General features: G+C 51.1%; 1 protein-coding gene across 2 annotated transcripts in view; it reads right to left on the bottom strand.

Moving 5' to 3' along the window:
- Positions 1-6,652: 6,652 nt before the first annotated feature.
- POLR1A (RNA polymerase I subunit A) overlaps positions 6,653-18,351 on the bottom strand; it is a 78,254-nt gene continuing 66,555 nt past the window's right edge. For both annotated transcript variants that reach the window (XM_004437224.2, XM_087436468.1), the window contains 7 exons: positions 13,981-14,107; positions 12,461-12,571; positions 11,517-11,822; positions 10,184-10,384; positions 9,006-9,123; positions 8,348-8,512; positions 6,653-7,736 (listed from right to left, as the gene is read on the bottom strand). In XM_004437224.2, coding sequence (XP_004437281.2) covers positions 7,636-7,736; positions 8,348-8,512; positions 9,006-9,123; positions 10,184-10,384; positions 11,517-11,822; positions 12,461-12,571; positions 13,981-14,107 — 1,129 coding nt within the window. In that variant the 3' untranslated portion in view covers positions 6,653-7,635. The remainder of the gene's footprint in view (positions 7,737-8,347; positions 8,513-9,005; positions 9,124-10,183; positions 10,385-11,516; positions 11,823-12,460; positions 12,572-13,980; positions 14,108-18,351) is intronic.

The raw sequence follows: 18,351 nt of genomic DNA, 5'->3' as shown, positions 1-18,351 counted from the left end.
GGCAAAGTGCACGACCGCCCCCTCCCTCCCCAAGCAGTCCCATCTGTAACTCCCGGAGGCATATTCAGAAGAGGTGCTCCTCGCCCTGGGGAGGCATTTGGTGCCTTCAGGTCTACCTGCCATACTCCACATAGGCAGCCTCTGATGTAAAAATCTCTTCCTCGGGGTCTGTCTGAGTAGAGCGGGTGGGCACAGTGAGGATACTGGGAAGCCAGATTCTAGAGCCAGCAGCCTGGCTTCAAATCCTTGCATCTTCACTTCTTGACTGTGTCTGTGGGCAACTGACTGTGAAAGGAGGAGCATAACTGCAACCCCTCACCGGGCTGTCAGGAGGATTTAGTGAATTAACATGTGTAAGGGACTTGGCCAGCACCTGGGCTTGGTGAGCTCCAAGTGAGGGTGGGCGTCCACACCTGTAACTGAGCTAAGAGAAGCCATGCAGGAGCGCAGCGCTCTCTGCGTTCTGCTCCTGACTTCCGCTAACTTTCTGCTGTTACCATGGTCCCTCTAGCACCATGGAGACACTGTCATGGGTGTAGTCATCTTGTCAACCCCTCACAACAGGGAATTTGCTTTTCCAACCAATCTATGTAGCTCAGAAGACGCTCCAGCTGCCCTAACTAAAGTCTAGGGGTGAGCACGGCCCAGCGTGGCCAGCAGCTGGCCCCTTAACTACAGTGTGGGTTCTGCACTAAATTTGTGGCCTGTGTTATCTCATTCATTTAATTTTGGGGGAAAGTATTTAATGCAGATGACAAAAAGTTATCTATATCTATAACAAATAAGAGTTCTTTAACATTGACAGTAAAGGTCAATAAAAACAAACCAATAGAAAAATAGGCAAAGGATACAAATATACAATTCTCAAAAGCGCAAATCAGAATAACCAATAAACATATGAAAAGATGCTCAGAATTATTAATAGGGAATTGCAAATTAAAGTAACAATGAGGTGCCATTGTTTACCCATCAGAGTGGCTAAAATTTAAATTACTCTGTTTTGTAAAAGAAATAATGTTAACCCCCCACATACGTGTGTAGCGGGGTTTCTCAACTTCACCACTGACATTTGGGGCCAGATAATTCTTTATTGCAGGGGTCTGTCCTGTGTGTTGTAGAATGTGTAGCAGCATCCCTGGCCTCTACCTGCTAGATGACAGTAGCACTCCCTCCAGTTGTGACAACCAAAGATGTCTCCAGATACTGCCAAACGTCCATGGGGCAAAATGGCCCCCAGTTGAGAACCACTTGGTATATAGGTAAACATTTATAGTTGTATATGATTTTATGAACTTATTTAATTTTAATCACCTTTTTACAGATAAGAAAACTCAGGCACAAAGAGGCCAAATAACTTTCTTAGGGTCATACTGTTAGTTGAGGACCTGTGATTCTAAGAGGAGTCTGATTTCAGAGCTCAGTTTCTTGCCTGAAAGGCAGCCACACTGCTCGACCACATTCTTGAGGTTTGACTGGTTGAACGCACGTGAAACTTCAGGTTCATGTTTCCTGGCAAGGCAAGAATCATGCTTTAGGGAAGGGAAGTGTTTACTGTGATCTAGCCGAGGCCTATGGTGTCTGAGACTGTCACATATAAGGCCACAGCCCCAGGGCTGGCTTGGCCCCGAGATGACATTACTGAGCAGGCAGTCCAGAAAGCAGCATCCAGCAGGGCTGCCAGACCTCCTGAGCAAGGCTGACCACAACTTGCAAAGAAAGATCTAGAGGCAGCAGCACTGTGGCTGAACCACGGAGCGGCCTCTTCTACACTTAAGGGGGAAGGTTGAGTGCACGGGAGGGGTAGGAGTGGGCGCATGAGGAGGGGCGGTGATGAGTGGACTCTTGATTCTCTCTCAATTTCCCTCCCTTCTGGTCTCTGAGCACCCAAGTGTTTCCTCACTTTCCTCCTCACTCTGCGCCCTCCCTAAAGCCTTGCTACAGCCAGCTGGGCGGGCCATGGTGCTACCTGGAGTGGCGGGGGTAGGGGGTGTGCATGTTCACGTGATGCCTAGCAGGTTCCTCAATCTTCCACCTGGTCACAATGAGGCTGAATTTCCTGCTGGCTTGCCTGTTTGGGGCACTAGACTATGAGTTCTGTGAGGGCAGGGCCTGTGTAGTTTCTGCATCTTTGGGTGCCTGGTGCCGTGGGCAAGGTTGGGTGGGTGCAGGATGGGGGAGGGAGGGGAGGCGGGACACAGTCAGGATACAGTCATGTGCTATATAACAGAGTTTTGGTCAATGATGGACCACATATATGATGGTGGTCCCATAAGATTAGTATCATAGAGCCTAGGCTATACACATCTAGGTTTTGTCTAAGTATTGCAGGAAGGAAGGAGTTTTCCGCTACCCTTCTAGATTCCTCTAGCTAGTCTAAGAAATTAATTGACATGATACAGATTAACAGGAGAAAAACAAACAAAAGTTTAATGACATGTATACATGGGAGAAACCCAGGAAAACTGAGTAACTCACCAAAATGGCTGAAGCCCTCACCTTCAATACCTTCCTTGGCTCAAGACAAGAGATGTTGGAGGTGGGGAAAGTCAAGGACTTCAGAGCAAAGGAAGGCAATTCACAGGTGGGTGAAAAGGAGCAAACGTCTGGAAAATAAGTGTTTGTTTGGGCACACGGAAACAGAACACAGAGGGGAGCCCAACAAACAGGCTTTTCTAGGTTCCTCGCTGTGTACCACCTAGTTCATGTTATGCTCTGGTGATGGCTCGCTTCCTGAGACGGGTTTTTTATCTGAATTCTTTTAGGGAGTTAAGGGAGAGGCAACAAGAAAAACTTCCTGAGTCTTTTGTTTCTTAAAAATAATCAGCCTAAAATAATCCTCATGTTAAAGAGATATATTCTTGGATGGCAAATTTTGTTCCCCTTCGGTACACTCTATGATGTTCACACAAGGATGAAATCGCCTAGCGACACATTTCTCAGAACATATCTGTCGTTAAGTGATGCGTGACCGTATTTAGGCCGGAACGTGCCTTCCAGGCCCCTGAGCCCAAATCCCTTGGTTCCTGGACTTGCTCAAGGGCAGTCACCTGAGCAGCTCCAGTGACACCTGAGCCCAGCCAAGGTGAACTGAGGTCCTCAGCCCTGTTCTCTGCAACCAGGGTCTGGTCTCTCCCTGGACCTGGGAACAAACCAGAGCTGTCAGGAGTTCTGGACAGAATAGAGCTCCCCGATTACCAGTCACGGGAGGAGAGAGGTGCTGCTTCAAGAACTTGAGGTACAATCCTCATGAAATAATTAAGGCTTAACTTTTCAATGGAAACTCCTCACAGAGCTGCAACTTAGAAATACTTGCTGGTAAAGTGCCCCTCCTGCTGCTACAGGTGCTCTGCTGGCAGGAACTTCTAAGTGGAACAAGCAGCCTCCCTAATGTGCTGGGCTGGGAGGCAGCCTCCTGCTTTCTGGCTGGAAGCATCACACCTTTTTCTTTGCTGAACCCCCAGGTAGAGCTGATCAAGGCCTCCTTTGAACCCCACTCTGTCCTCGCAGACATCTACCATGGCACCACGAATGCTTTATCACACACACAGTCGCCTACTTTTGAGGGCAGGGATCAGATCTTAAGATCTTAGTGGGGAAACCTGGCACCAGCAACTCACTCCTTGAGAAGTCATCACACCAACAGCAGGTGATGGTGACTTGGCACAGTTTAGGGCTTATTCTAAGTCAGTGCTTCTCAACCTTGCCGCACATCAGACTCTCCGCAGATCTTCTAACGCCCAGGCCACACCCCGGGCCAATTAAATCAGCACCTCGGGGAGAGGGGCCCTGGAATCAGTCTTTTTAAAAGCTGCCCCGGTGGTTCCAATGCACAGGGCTGAGAACCTCTGTTCTAAGTGGACTTGGGGGCTTGATGGTGTAGGAATTTTGAAATTTTGACAGTAGCTATTTTGGTGGCTGTGATTGAAGTAGGAGCCCTACGTAAGTGAGGCAGGAGAGAGAAAATTGCACCAGGATTGGGAGACCTGCGGAGGGCCCGGCACATCCATCATCTGACCAGCATCACCTCAAGCACAGGCGGTGACTGCCTCACCCTCCCTGCAGTCCAGGGCCGCCCCACTCAGGGTCTGCAGAGTGAAGTCGCTGATGGACAACTTGTCACCTAACCAGCCTTCAAGGACCAGTCTTTCCTATTTCACGAGCATTTTCTAGACTACTACAGCCCCCAGTTCAATTGTAAACTCAAAATTTTAAGACTTGCAAGCAACAGAGAAACACTTAAGTGGTTCCTAACTCTCTGTAGGTGCAGACCACCTAAGGGCCCCAACATCTGATGAAAACACAACCCAAATCAAATCCACAGTGACAAGCCACCTCACACCGTCAGGATAACCTATATATACACAACAACCATCCACATATATATAATAAAACAGGAAATACCAAGTACTGGCAAGGGTGTGGAGAAATCAGAACCCCTGTGAGCTGTTGGTGGGAAAGTAAAATGGTATAGCCACTGTGGAAAACAGTATGGCAGTTCCTCAAAACATTAAAAATAGAATTGCTCTATGACCCAAAAATTCCACTTTCGGGTCTAAACTGAAAAGAATTGGAAGCAGGGACTTAAAGAGATATTTGTACACTCATGTTCACAGCAGCCTTAGTCACAAGATCCCGAAGGTGGAAGCAATTCAACAGATGAATGGATAAATGAAATACACTACATACAATAGAATATTATTCAGCCTCAAAAAGGAAGGAAATTCTGACACATGCCACAACATGAATGAACACTGAGGATATCATGTTAAGCAAAATAAGCCAATCACAGAAGGACAAACACTATATCATGCCAGTTACATGAGGTAATAGTCAAATTCAGAGACAAATTAGAATGGTGGTTGCCAGGGACTGGTGGGAGGGAGGAATGGGGAGTTATTGTTGAATGAATAGAGTTTCAGTTTTGTGAGATGAAGAGTTCTGTGAATGGATGGTGGTGATGGTTACACAATAGTGTAACTACTTACTGTGTGTAGTTCACAATGCTGAACCCACACTCAAAAACGGTTAAGATGGTAAATTTTGTTATTTTACCAAAATTAAAACCCAAAACCCCACAGCCTAGTCTGGGATGGGTGCACATGAAGGAGCCAGCACTTTCATAGAAAGTGGTTTATCAGAGTAATGGTCTGTGGGAGCCCTGAAAGGACCAGTGAGGCCTGGGAGGAACCTACAGATATTCTGTACACATATTTGGGGGTAACGGACATTGGAGCGAAAGGACAGTTTAAGTTCCAGCCTGGGAATGGGACAAGGTGCTTCATCCATTCCTCAGTTTTCTGAATCAGACAGAAAATGTCTCAAAGACTCACGGGGGTACCTGTGGGATTGCTGGCAGTGTTTTTGATGAGAACGCAGAAAGGGGAGATTAAAAAAAAGTTAACTGTTATAAGCAAGCAAGTAGGTAGGACGTTGTCACATGAAGCTGCAAGGCAGGGAGGACATCCAGGAACTGTGGCCTGCTATGGCACCTCAGGTTCCGAGAGAGCCCACAGCTCCCATGAGGTGTGTGAACCCCACCTGACAATCACTCCCCATTCCACTTTGATTAAAAAATAATTATGCAGCTTGATCTACCCTCTTCATCGGATTTGACTTAAACCTACTTGTGGCTCTTTCCAAAAACCAAATGTTCCTTCAGAGAAAGAGCATTTACAATACTGAGGATATTCCAAAGAATATGCCATCTTAAACGGCAGAGAAGGCCAGCCCGGAGGCTTCTGAACAAGGAGAACCACCGGAGTGTGTAAATCCTGTCCGGGGAGCAACGTGAGATTCCTGGCCCATCAAGATGCGCAAGCTCTGAAATGTCTGTTTACAAACCAGGTGTATCCTGGGAGAGAAACACGCGGAAAACAGAGCTTGCCCAGGAAATGCGTGGACGATCGGGAAGGAAGGGCAGGGAGCCATCACCTCACCTCCCAACACAGGTCAGAGGGCTGACTTCAACGTGCTTGCTCCACCTGCCTAATTCTGGGCTTGCTCCTTCACCTTTGTGCTCTCAGTGGGGCTGAGCCACAGAACTCAGTGCTTCTGCCAAGCCTTGGGGCCACACAACTTTATGCTCATTCATACACCGGGTTACCTTGTGATCTCTGAGGACCCTCTCCCACAGTTCTAGTGTGAGAGATCAGCAAGTAGTGAAGTGGCTCTTTAACGCCAAGAATGCACGCCTTAGCCTGTGGTGCAGGGTTTCATCCTGAACCTTCTATCTGTGCCCCTCAGAAGCTGTCCCTATTCCTCTGTACCCAAGCCCTGGCAAACCCTGTTTCTGCCACGTTTTCCCCAGAGCAGGCACAGGCTGGGTCCCATTACATATATGGAGGGAGCAGTGTGGTCACTCTCCCCAGGCAAGGCCTCTTTCCCACCCCAGACATACACAGCTCCATCCCACTGGCTTCTGCTCTCCTGGCAGCAGCTGGCTCTGGAAGGGGGACACCTCAGGGGCAGACTGGGATCTGACAGGGAGGCTGACCTCTCCCCCCACGTCCTCTACCAAGAAGAGGAAGAGGAACCTGAAATGTGACTGTGCTGAGAAATCGCAGTCCTGGACTCTCAAATCACAAAAGCAGAAACCACAAACCAAGGGAAAAAAAAAAAACCCCAAGTCTTCAAAATTTTTTTCCTCACAACAGCTAGTTCCAGTGACATTTATTATTCAGTTTGAGTTGGAATAACATTAGACAAAAATAGAAACAGCCTCTGGTTTTACAAAGCCTTTGTACACATCCTCTGACTTTTCCGTTCATGCCAGGGGCCCCTGCTGTTGGTGCCAGAGGTCAAGGGAGGCCAGATGACCCTGCAGAGACGGACACAGGCCTCAATGCTGGACTGAGCAGAGCTGGGGAGAGACAGCCAGACAACTCATTCAAACAGTGCAGCCCACCGGTGACTCGGGGTTTTATGTTGCGGGGTGAGCTGCTGGGGCCCCGGGGAAACCAGCCTCAGACTCAGGGCTGAGCTGGTCTAGAAGCACATGTGGTCACATGGCTGCCAGCAGGGCCAGGGCCCTGCCCCAGGCACAGAAGTTGGGTGGGCAGGTCTGTGCCATCCTGTGCTTGGCCCAGGGAGAGAGCTTTGAACAGAGACCCTTTGGGAACTTTGTCCCTGGGGGCTGGTGCAGCCAGGCGAGCAGGCTATGGGGCAGTAGGCTGCATGTCCCTGCTTGTCGTGAGCCCCCCAGAATCCTGCCTGCAGTTGCTGCCACTGCTCACAGCAACGGGACCCCGCCTCCTACCCTGGAGGGACCAGGATTTCGCCTCTGAGGCCTCCTGCAGCACAGGGGAAGGCCCGGCCACTTTGGAGGGACCTCCTGCAGCACAGGGGAAGGCCCGGCCACTTTGGAGGGACTCAGGGACTTGGTGAACCTTGTTCATATCTGACATGGGGAGGGGCAAGGATGAGCAATGCTGCCACTCTCCAGGTGAAGTTGGCCCAGCCCAGAGGCCAGCTGCTTTTTGGACCCCCAAAGATCACTGCTGTGCTCTGCACTGTCCCTGTGAAGTGCTGGTGACTCTGTTCTCCCAGTCCTCTCATGTGAAGGGCAGGCCAGGCCAGGCCCTCCCCCAGGTCCTCCAGACCGTCCTCCAGGCCGGGCAGACGGTGCCCAGGTGGCTGCTATCTCAGGGGCTGCTTGAGCTCGAACAGGCCCGTCCCACCCTTGACAACCTTCCCAACCACGAGGCAGGCTGAAGGGGACCTCAGCTCATCGTGGGATCCTAGGAGAGACACAAGAGCACTGTTAGGTGGTTGAGGGAGAAGTTGGGGGAGGTGTAACGGGTTGCGAGGGCTCAACACTGAGGCTGGGTGGATGGGGCACCTCGGAGGCCACGAGGGGTGGTCCCGAGTCTTGGAGGCTGACAAGATCATGTAAGGCAGCATTGCTTCCACATTTGAAAAAGAGGAAGGTCCTCTTCCCTTTCCTTCAAAACGCAGAAGCAGGGCCAGCCCCGTGGCTTAGCGGTTAAGTCCGTGCGCTCCGCTGCTGGCGGCCCGGGGTTCGGATCCCGGGCGCGCACCAACGCACCGCTTCTCTGGCCATGCTGAGGCCGCGTCCCACATACAGCAACTAGAAGGACGTGCAGCTATGACATGCAACTGTCCACTGGGGCTTTGGGGAAAATAAATAAATAAATAAATAAAATTATATAAAAAAAAAAACGGAGAAGCAGCTTTCTCGTCTGCCCACCCCTCCCCAGCTGCCCTGTGCAGCGAGATTCCAAGATCTTACTCGCGTGGAAGGTGTATGCAAAGGCGCCCGAGGGACAAGCCTGTTGGCCCAGAGCAGATTCAGGACAGGAAGATAGAGGGCACCTGCCCGTGCACTGACCCATCATGGTGGCCTGCTTCAGAAACTGGAAGCTGGTCTCAAATGTCATCTGCTGCAGAGGGGAGGAGTTCGACCGGATCCCAAAGCGATTCAGCGGCTTGTAAACGCCCTCGAAGCACATATAGTCAGCAACCAGGGAGAGGTGGCGGGGGTCGACTGCAATGCCTGTCACATAGGCAGGACATCAGGAAGGATTAAGCAGTAACAAGGGGCAGCTGGGGCAGCGTCACCTGACACAAGTCAGCGCATGTGCTCAGATGTCAGACGCCAGGCTCCACTCCCAGCTACTTAACCCCTAACCTCGGTTGCGCAGCCCGTCCCTTATCCATGGTCACTATCACTACATCTTGCTCTGTGCTTCCATCTAACAGCACAGGAAACAGATTCCAGGCTTCCAGGACACAAGAACCTAACAGCACTGTTTTCACTTGGGAGGATGGGGCCATGTCAACAAACAGGGGCTTCCTCAGTGGCCAGCAGATAACAAACAAGTCAGGGGGCCTTGGGGACAGGACTCACTGCACAAGACTGCAACAGAAGTCACCCCCTCTCAGGGTCTCCTACAGGCTACACGCTCTCCGCGCACGTATTTCAGTCCCCCTGTGGCACCGAACCATCACACTGGGCTCTTCAAAGTGCGGTCAGCAGCTCCTCTTACCGTACACAGCAAACACGTCCTTGATCTCCTTCTCGATCACCCGCAGCGCAGCCTCGATGCCGTACGTGCTGGCCATTGCGTGGATGTCATTGGAATAGAGGCGGCGCAAATCCAGAACCTGAGGGAGGAAGGAGGGACTGATTTGGAGGGCCTGGCCTTCTGCTCCCTCCTGCAGGCATGTCCCACCGGGCTGCGCTCTCTGTCTGGCAGTCAAGTACAGCTGATGACAAAGTGGTCGCGAGGTGGCCCAGGATTAGCGAAAGGAAACAGTGTAGGCAGAGCTGCTGACAGCATGCTGGCCGGGCCCCAGGTCTGTCTTGTCATTACCAGAGCCGAGATGACTTGGTGCCCACTTTAGAGTCAACAGGAAGAAAGGTATTTTTTTGTTTGGCTCCGCACTATGGCAGGTCACACTCACGGGAGACAGCGGAGACCCTGGCAGCTTGCCTGGCCTTGTTTAAACAAACCCCAGGAGCACAACACGGAGCTCGCCCCGTCAGTGCCTGACTCAGGAGGTACGAGCCCTTCCTGCTCTGTCCTCTGGAGAAGCATTCGGTGCAAGGCTCCAAGGCAGAATGGGCCTTGATGGGGGGAGAAGTATACGAGGTGGGAGAACTTTGTCAGCTTGGTGCAGACGAGGGGAGAGTGGGAGTCCCAGCTCCTCAGTGTTCTGTGGGGAAAACACTTATACCCAGGGGCTGAGAGCTTCTCAGAAGGTTCTGGGAGACTCAGTGAAGTGGGGGAGGGACCAGGAGAAACAGCTCAGAGGAAAGGACAGACCATGCTGGGGGAGCAGGTGGGACAGGAGCATACAGGCCTCTGCGTCGGGGGCTGGGCCTAGGCCACCTCTGCGCCCAGGGCCTCCTTTACCAGATAAAGTAAGCAGCCCCCAGGCCGGTGACTCAGCAAACTACTTCTCACAACTCTACTTTGGGGAGGGTTTAATTTCAAGGAAAAGAAATTATACTTAAATTAGTTTGGGAAACTCTGGGTTAAAGTTAAGCAGGTTTCTGTACTACAGGCCTTAACTAGGCTCACATGCACCATGGATCCCAGGAGCTGGCGAAGGCACACAAACTGGGTTTGGGGACACTGGGCAAGAAGAACGAATGGCTCAGGCAGGGCAAGCCTGAGGATACTGTTCCAGGCCAGCAGACACCCGGAAAGGGGACACACACCTCGGCGTACTTGAACAGCTCTGGGAGATTGATGCCTTCTGTGTTTAAGAAAAGCTCCTTCTCCTTCTTGTTGGTGGTGGTTTCATTCAGAAGGCACCTTGTGATGCCCTTGGTCGTGTAGACGACGGCATCATGGGCCAAGGATACCACCAGGGAGCTCATGTCAAAGTTAATCTTCATTAGAGGGAGCTTCACCGTCACCTGCAAGAGGAAGCAGAGCTGGGCCTGGGCCAGGGGAGACAGCCGCCCCCAGCCACTCGAAGGGTGCAGAGGCCCCACTGAGTCAGTTCCCCGGGAGACTCCTTCAAAGCCCTCTGAGGAAACACCTAGGCGGGGGCAGGTGGCCCTGCGGGGGGAGCCGGGCGGGTGGGTCTGCACATGTGAACACTGTGGGGCTTAACCCACCACACAGAGCAGACATTTCCCAGACCAGGGTGAAGATAGTGGAGCAACATTTTCATAGATGTTGGCGAGAATGGTGACGATCCTGTCTGCCCAACACTGCCCTTGATACCCTTTCAATCACCACCAAGTGTCACAGGCGTTGTTTCATGTGTGTGATCCTGGTCAGTGATTCTTATCTAAACTACCACTTGGGAACCACTGAACTGGATCAAAGGAAAGGACAAAAAAGCCAGTCTGTGTGTAGACGTCCAGGCATCCAAACCACCAGCCTTTAAGGGAACTGTGCAATAGCGAGTTGGTGACCAGGGGCTGTGTGTGTAAGGAATGACGTATTCCACTTGCTTCTACAACAACTCTGATATATGTTGACACACCTGCTATACTGAAGATTACATGAGGCGATGTATTTGAAAGTGCCTATAGGGCCTGGCAGGTCAGACACACACACACACCATTCTTGAAAAATCAGGGAGAACTGGCCCCCTAGGGGTTTGAAAGTCAAATGTGTGGGGCGGTGACTTGGGGCAGAGGGTCCACAGCTGTCACCAGATTCTTTGAGGGATCTGGGATTAAAAAGAGAGCAACCAGGGGCCAGCCCTGTGGCTGAGTGGTTAAAGTGCCACGCACTCTGCTTTGGCGGCCTGGGTTAGCGGGCTCAGATCCTGGGCCCAGGCCTACTCCACTTATCAGCCATGCTATGGAGGCATCCCAAATACAAAATGGAGGAATATTGGCACAGATGTTAGCTTAGGGCTAATCTTCCTCAAGCCAAAAAAAAAAAGGAAGACTGGCAACGGATGTTAGCTCAGGGTGATTCTTCCTCACTAAAAAAAAAAAAAGAGAACCACCTACTCTCACAGACCCCAAACAGCCGCGGCCCGTGCAGGGAGGAACCCACTGCCCTGCCCCGGCTGCACACCACACTGACCTGGCACCACAGGCTCTCCTCCGCGTCGTACTGGTAGTCCTCTATGAACGAGTGGGACTCACGCACGGCCTGCACCCTGCGCTCCATGGCCTCGGCTCCCGGGGGATCCCGGCTGCGGGTGGGTTTCCGGGGCTGTGTCAGGGGGTCAGCAGGAGGCGAGTCTTCCTCGGGGCCTAAGCCCATCTCTTTTTCCTGCTCCTGGGCCTTGTGGGGGTCCTCTCCACGGATGGGGCCTTCCTCCTGCATGTCGTCATCGTCGTTTTCCTCCCCCTCTTTCTCCTCCTCTTCCTCGCTCTCATAATCCACCTTGCAGGGGACGAGCACAGGCTGTGTCACTAGGGCCCACAGTCTATCTGACCTTTGCCTGTGGAACCAGCTCCCCCTGCAAAGGCCTTACCTGACGGGCCCACCTGCCTCAATGGCCTGGGCTGCCGTCCTCCTTTCTCCCGTTGGCCCTTCCCCTGGGTCCCCAAGCCCCCTCGGTCCCCAAGCCCCCTCCTCAGAGCTCATGCTCTCACTTCGAGCTCTCTTCCCTGTGAATTCCCTCAGCCCCTCTAAACTGCCCTCTTTCCTTGCAGCAATCATGACAGTAGAGGACTGGTTTGGGGGAGGGGGGGAGGTATTATACTTTCATGGTAAAAACAGGAGGCAGCCTGACTTCGTCTCCTTGCCAAAGGCCTCTAGGTCCTCAAATCTGATTCAAATCCAGGGACAGCCAGACCCAAAGGGCAGCCCTGGGATGGCCCCTGCCCAATTCTTGCCCTGTGAACACCATCTTCCCAATCAAGAGGTGTACTGGGAAGGCTGGTCTTGCTTCAAGGTTCCTGATGGGTCCCAGCACGAGACAAAGGTGCGGCCCTATGCCCCAGGGGATGACCCCTCAGGTGTGACAGAGACGGAGGGACGTGGCTACAAGCCCTTCAGCCCTGCCAGAGTCCGCTTACTTCCTCTTCTTGCTTCTCCTTGCGTTTGGCGTCAGAGGCATCAGCGTCTCCCTCCTCAGCTTCAGCGTCCACAATGTGCCCCTCCTCTTCCTCATCCCCTTCCTGCTCTCCCTGTGGTTTGCAGACAAGGAGGAAGATTAGCTGCAATAGCCAGTGCTTGGTGAATCCATCTATCCACCCACAGCCTATCCACCCATCCACCCAACTACTCTTCTACTCACTCACCCATCCAGCCACCCACCTGCCTAGCTACCCGTCCATTCATCACATATCCACCTACCACCTTCCAACTATCCATCTACCTATCCTGCCATCTGTTCTCCATCTACCCCCCTGCCCACCCAACCTGTCCCTCCAGTATCTACTCTGAGCTGGTCCTGGATTCCAGGCCTCCTCCTCTTCAGTCTTCATCTTTACATGAGCCACCAGCAAAATCTTGCATTTTTGAAAAATTTTTTAAAAAATGCCAAAGCTTTCCAAGTCATTAAAAGACGACGGTACAAAATATTGTTCCAAATATTTCTGTTGCAGGTGAAGTGGAAGAGAAAGGGTTGTCTTGGTGGAATATTAAGTACTTTAAAAACCAAATATTTACATCTTTCTCCTTCTGACCTTGGCTCCTAGTTTCTTATAGTCTCCTTCTGGGGGATTTAAGAATTAAGACAGGGCAGCCTTTTGAAGACAGTCCATGCCCATCTGTGCTTGAGTCAGCCAACTGGTAGACCCCCAGGGCAGGAGACCCTCATTTTAGGGAAGAGGAAACAGGCTGAGACAGAGGAGGTGACACAGCTGAGATCACAGAGCTGGGCAGGGGCAGTATCGGTCTTCATTGCAGCCTCCACCGAAGCAGGCTCATCGCCTCGGCACAGCCCACTGCTGCACAGCCCCACAAACTGCTGGCTCAGACGACACTCAGGGACCTGCCCCACACTGCCCCTGGGTCTCTTGGCAGATGAGGTATTATCATTCCTGAACTATTTTGCCTACAATGGCTTTTCCCTGGCTCCCTCCTTTTTTGTCACTGCAGCCCAACATCCCTACTTCAAAATGTCTTTCTGGTCCCTGCCAGTACCCCGTGGGCCTTGGTTCATCTGGCCTAGGTAAGTCAAAGGCAGAGCAAAATGAAACCAGAAAAAGAACTTCCAAAAGCCCAAGGTGCCATTACTTTGAGTCTATCCTCAGGATAAAAAATCACTTACAGAGGGGTCCTTGAGAGCAGGCAGATAGATGACCTGGGGCCCTCACCCAGGGCCAACCAGACCATGCTCTCTGGCGGCTTCCCCCGTGTGGCCCACCACACCCAAGAAGTAAATGTTGCTTCTCGGCTCTCTCCGAACAGCAGATAAATGCTAAGGTAGGTGGAGAGATGGGCCCACACCAGGAAGGGGCTTGAGGAGCACTGAGAACAGTCACAGAGCTTTCCCAGGAGAGAAGAATAAGTTAGCATCCACCCTATGCACTTCCCAGCCCTGGGACCCTCTCTGTGCCAGGCCCGAGGGGCCCCTGGGGGACTCACTCACCCGACTCCTCTCTGACTCCCCAGCGTTGTCTAGATCCCGCTGGGTAGCTCTCCGAGTGTTTACGCTTCTGAAAGCTGATGCTTTATTATTCTTCTTTCTGATGGATTCCATCAGAATTTTAAAGAATCTAAAATGAGAAGAAAGCCATGCAGCCCTATTCAGTACCAGCAGCTCCACTCTCCCCTCACTGCGGGGGCAGGATGTTCTGTCCAAGATCTCTCACCCATCTAAGGTGATGTTGGGGGTTTATACATGAGACGGAGACCCAGCCTCTCCTATCAGCTCACTTTTTTTCCCTCTTGCTGTTTCTGAACAGCATAGCATGTCAGTAAGAACACTGCTCCACACCCCATCAGGCCTGGTCTGAATACGAGCTCTGCCACTCCTAGGGTGCGTGGCTTCGAGTACTACAGTCTCCCGAGCTTTAACTCCCTTGTCTGTAAAATGTGGGTGTTAATATGTATCATGCAATCTTGTTTTAAGGATTAGAAACAACCCTACATCTGATACCTGTCACAAGGGCCTGGCAGAGTGCGTGCTCAGTCAGGGACAGTCGTTGGTGCTGTGTGGCTGTCGTCTAACAAGAATGGCAGAATCTACAGTAGGAGAGGGGAGTCCAGGCCAGGACTGGAACCTTCCCCTGCCCGCTGCATTTCCGGAAAATGGCACTGCTTGGGCCTGACAACTCCTGTCTCCCAGGTGTGGGAGCCCCAACAATTTGATGAAAGAATTAAGATGCCTAAGAGTTCACCAGAATTTCAAAGACAGTGATAACTTACTTTGTGGCAATAAATCATGTTGACAGGTTAGAATCAAACCAATTTAAAAGAACCAACTTGAAGCAGAGCCTGGGGGGCCCTTTCCTGGCCTCTGGCCCCTTCCTCTTAAATTAACTATTTTTATGCTACTTTAGGGTCTCACCCATCCCCCGCCCCTCTGCTCCTTTTTTCATATACAGTAGTCTCCCCTTTTTCATGGTTTAGTTTTCCACGGTTTTAGTTACTGGCGGTCACCATGGTCTGAAAAAATTAAATGGAAAATTCCAGAAATAAACAATTCATAAATTTCAAATTGCACGCCATTCTGAGTAGTGTGATAAAATCTTATGCCTCCCTGTTCTGTCCTGCTCAGGACGTGAATCATCCCTTTGTCCAGTGGATCCACACTCTATACGCTACCAACCAATAGTCACTTAGTAGCTGTCACAGTTATCAGATTGACTGTTGCGGTACCGCAGTGCTTGTGTTCAATTAACCCTTATTTTACTTAACAATAACCCCAAAGTGCAAGAGCACTGATGCTGGCAATTTGGATATGCCAAAGAGAAGCTGTAAAGTGCTTCCTTTAGTGAAAAGGTAAAAGTTTTCAACTAAGAAAAAAAAATCGTGCTGAGGTTGCTAAGATCGACGGTAACTTTTTTACCGTATATTGTTATAATTGTTCTATTTTATTATTAGTTGTTAATCTCTTACTGTGCATAATTTATAAATTAAACTTTATCATACATATGTATGTATAGGAAAAAACACGGTATATATAGGGTTGGTACTATCTGCGGTTTCAGGCATCCACTGGGGGTCCTGGAACGTATCACCAAAGAGAAGGGGAGACTACTGTAACTTCTTGCCTGTCTTCTTCCTCAGGCCGTAACAGCACACCAAAATGGACTGCTTTAACTATATAAAGTGTCATCATCTAGCCAGCCATCCTGTATTCTCTGAGTGTCTCTAATGTGCCCACCATGTGCCCTGGGGGCAAAGCAGGGATGAAAAGACAGGAGCTTAAAGCCTTAACTGGAGAAGCAGGCAGGGCAAATGTTTACTATTTTGCTCACTAAAAACAAAGGGTTATCACTCTCCCTATTATTATTTTTAACTTTACACACTACATGGTTTTGCTCAGGCTCCTCACTTACTAATCCAGGGCAGGGCTTGGTCACCAGGCACTGGCGACAGGGACAAGAGGACCAAATGGGGGGAGGGCAGGCTTGACTTTAGATACAATCCCACTGGGAGGAGGGAGCGGAAGAGATGTTTCTGAAAGAATGGGCTCAGGTTTTACGCCCCCGTTCTGCCAGAGGAGGGCCTTGATCTCATCTGTACAGTGGGACCACTCCCACTGCACGCTGAGCCTACTGTGCTAAGTGGAGGACAGAAATGAGACAGAACAGGGGTGCAGAAGCGTCAGCCTGCTGCCCGCACACAGGAGCTCTCTCTGCCGGGGGCTGCTGCTCAACTCACCAGGTTCCCCTGACCTGTCACTCATCAGAAGCTCCTCTCCCAGCATTTCAAGCTCTCCACAATGTGCCTCAACTCCAATTATCCATCTGCTCCCATCAACCCCTGTGCATCCTTTGGGCTCTTGCTCTCATCCATTCACTCTGTCAGCAATTTCCCCAGCCCTTTATCCACCAGCTGGGTAACTGCAGTTGTAACTCCCCCGAGAGACCTTCCCTAATGCTCCCAGTTGGGAATCATCTTCGTGAACAGGACTGGTGAAGAACATGGGAGAAGGTGAGAAAGCAGAATAAACACAGGACCAGTAAGTGGGAGACATGTTACCAGCGTGCTGAGTTCTCCTGGGGGTGCAAACAGTTTGCCCTTCTGTGATTTTGCCAAGAGCAAGGGAACCAAAGGCCCACAGTGACTGCTCTGTGAGGATTCTGCTATTCGTCTGACTGTGGCAACTGAAAGGGAACAGGAGGGGTAGGCTGCAGAGAAACCTTCCATCCCACATAAATAATTACAAACAGAGAATATGACCCTTGGCTGTTTCCGAAAGTGCCTGGCAATAGCTCCACCACCCGCTGTTTGCAAAGTCAGACTCACAGAAGCTGTGTCTGCAGACTGCCAGCTTGGTCACTGCACAGCTGGGGACCGGAGGCCAGAACTTACACCCCTTGACTCCTAGCTCAGTGCTCTTTCCACTTCACCACGCCCAGCCCACCCTCCAGATAATTTACACAAATATCGAAAGTAACAGGTGCCAGTACACATATTTATGGGACCTTCAATGCTTATGTCTCCATCTGGGGAAATGCCTCTGTGTATCTATTTTTTTTGTTTCCTATCTATGTCAAAACAGTCTCATGATTCCATAGCTGGGACAGAAGAAGGGAAGAAAGGGAGGGAAGGGGGGAAGACAGAGAAGAGGGGGTGGGAGAGAGAGGAGGGAGAAAGGAAGGGAAGGGAGAAAGGAAGGAGAAGCAGCCTCTTCGGGGGAGGGTTGCTCTTTGGAAAGCCACTCACATTTCCTCGTGGTCTGTAAGAGGCCTTCTTGTGGCTGCATCGCTACCCAGGCCTGACAAAGGTAGTGCAAACCACACCCCAGTTCACAAACTGCTCCTGCTCTCATCTTTGGCCCATTCTGCTGAAGTCACAGAGTGGCTCCACCAAGAGCTACTGCACGTGCCTTGTTTATCACAGCTTTTCAAGTGCACAAGCAAAATACAAACCAGGAGTTGATAAAGTACTTCACTGCTGGGAAGAAGCCAGGGCTGTCCCACACCAAGAAGAAATTTTTAAAAAGTGATGGATTTTCAATTCCCCAAGATAATGTAAGTAACAAGAACTCAAAGCACAGCCTGGCACACGCCTCATGCTGACCTACCTGCAGGCAGTCCTAAGCCTCAGGTGCACAGAAATGGGCAGACCCTCCAACTCCACCTGCTTGTGAAAATTCTCAAGAGGCCACATGATCCTAATCCCATTTCTCAGAGAAGGGCTGCCTGGCTAGCACAAACACTTGGGCACTTGGGAGTTATGTTCCTCCCGGTTAATTAATGAGCCAGCAGGCTGGTGCACAGACAGGTCTCCTGTGACATGGCCCAGCACCACGAGCACTAAGCCTGCCTGATAGAACGAACCTTCTCCACCCAGGCGGATGGTGATACAGGTGTTCACAAGGCCCAGCCAGCGACAACTTCACCCTGGGCTCACGTAAACCGGGGCAGGGTCTGCCTGGTCAATGACCCCTGTCCAAAGAGCTGAGTCACATCCAAGCTCATTCACCACAATACCCACCATCCTAAACGCCACCTGCTTAGAGGGCCGGCCTGCAGCCAGTTCACATCTTCAGCTGAGAGGCAAGAAGAGGGCCAATGGCAGAACAGTCACTTTCTCCTGGCCACGCTGCCTCCGTGACATGACTATGAGTGGGCATCATTCAGTAAGTGTTTGTGAGATGACTGAACGCAGTGGACCTTCCGCCTCTACCCTGCCATCGGTTCTCTACTTCTGAGCAGCTCTGGAAAGACCTGAGAGCTGGTCTAGATTAGAGGCAGTGGTTAGTGGTCTGTGGCTTAACCCTGCTGACAGATGGGATCTATTTGGGCCTTACCAGGCTTTTAAAAACATATGAATTAGTTGCTGA

The sequence above is a fragment of the Ceratotherium simum genome, chromosome 11 (assembly GCF_057802395.1).
Source record: "Ceratotherium simum simum isolate JZ-2026a chromosome 11, ASM5780239v1, whole genome shotgun sequence".
Taxonomy (NCBI): Eukaryota; Metazoa; Chordata; class Mammalia; order Perissodactyla; family Rhinocerotidae; genus Ceratotherium; species Ceratotherium simum.
The sequence above is the reverse complement of the archived record's forward strand: the minus strand, read 5'-3'. Positions and strand labels throughout refer to the sequence as shown.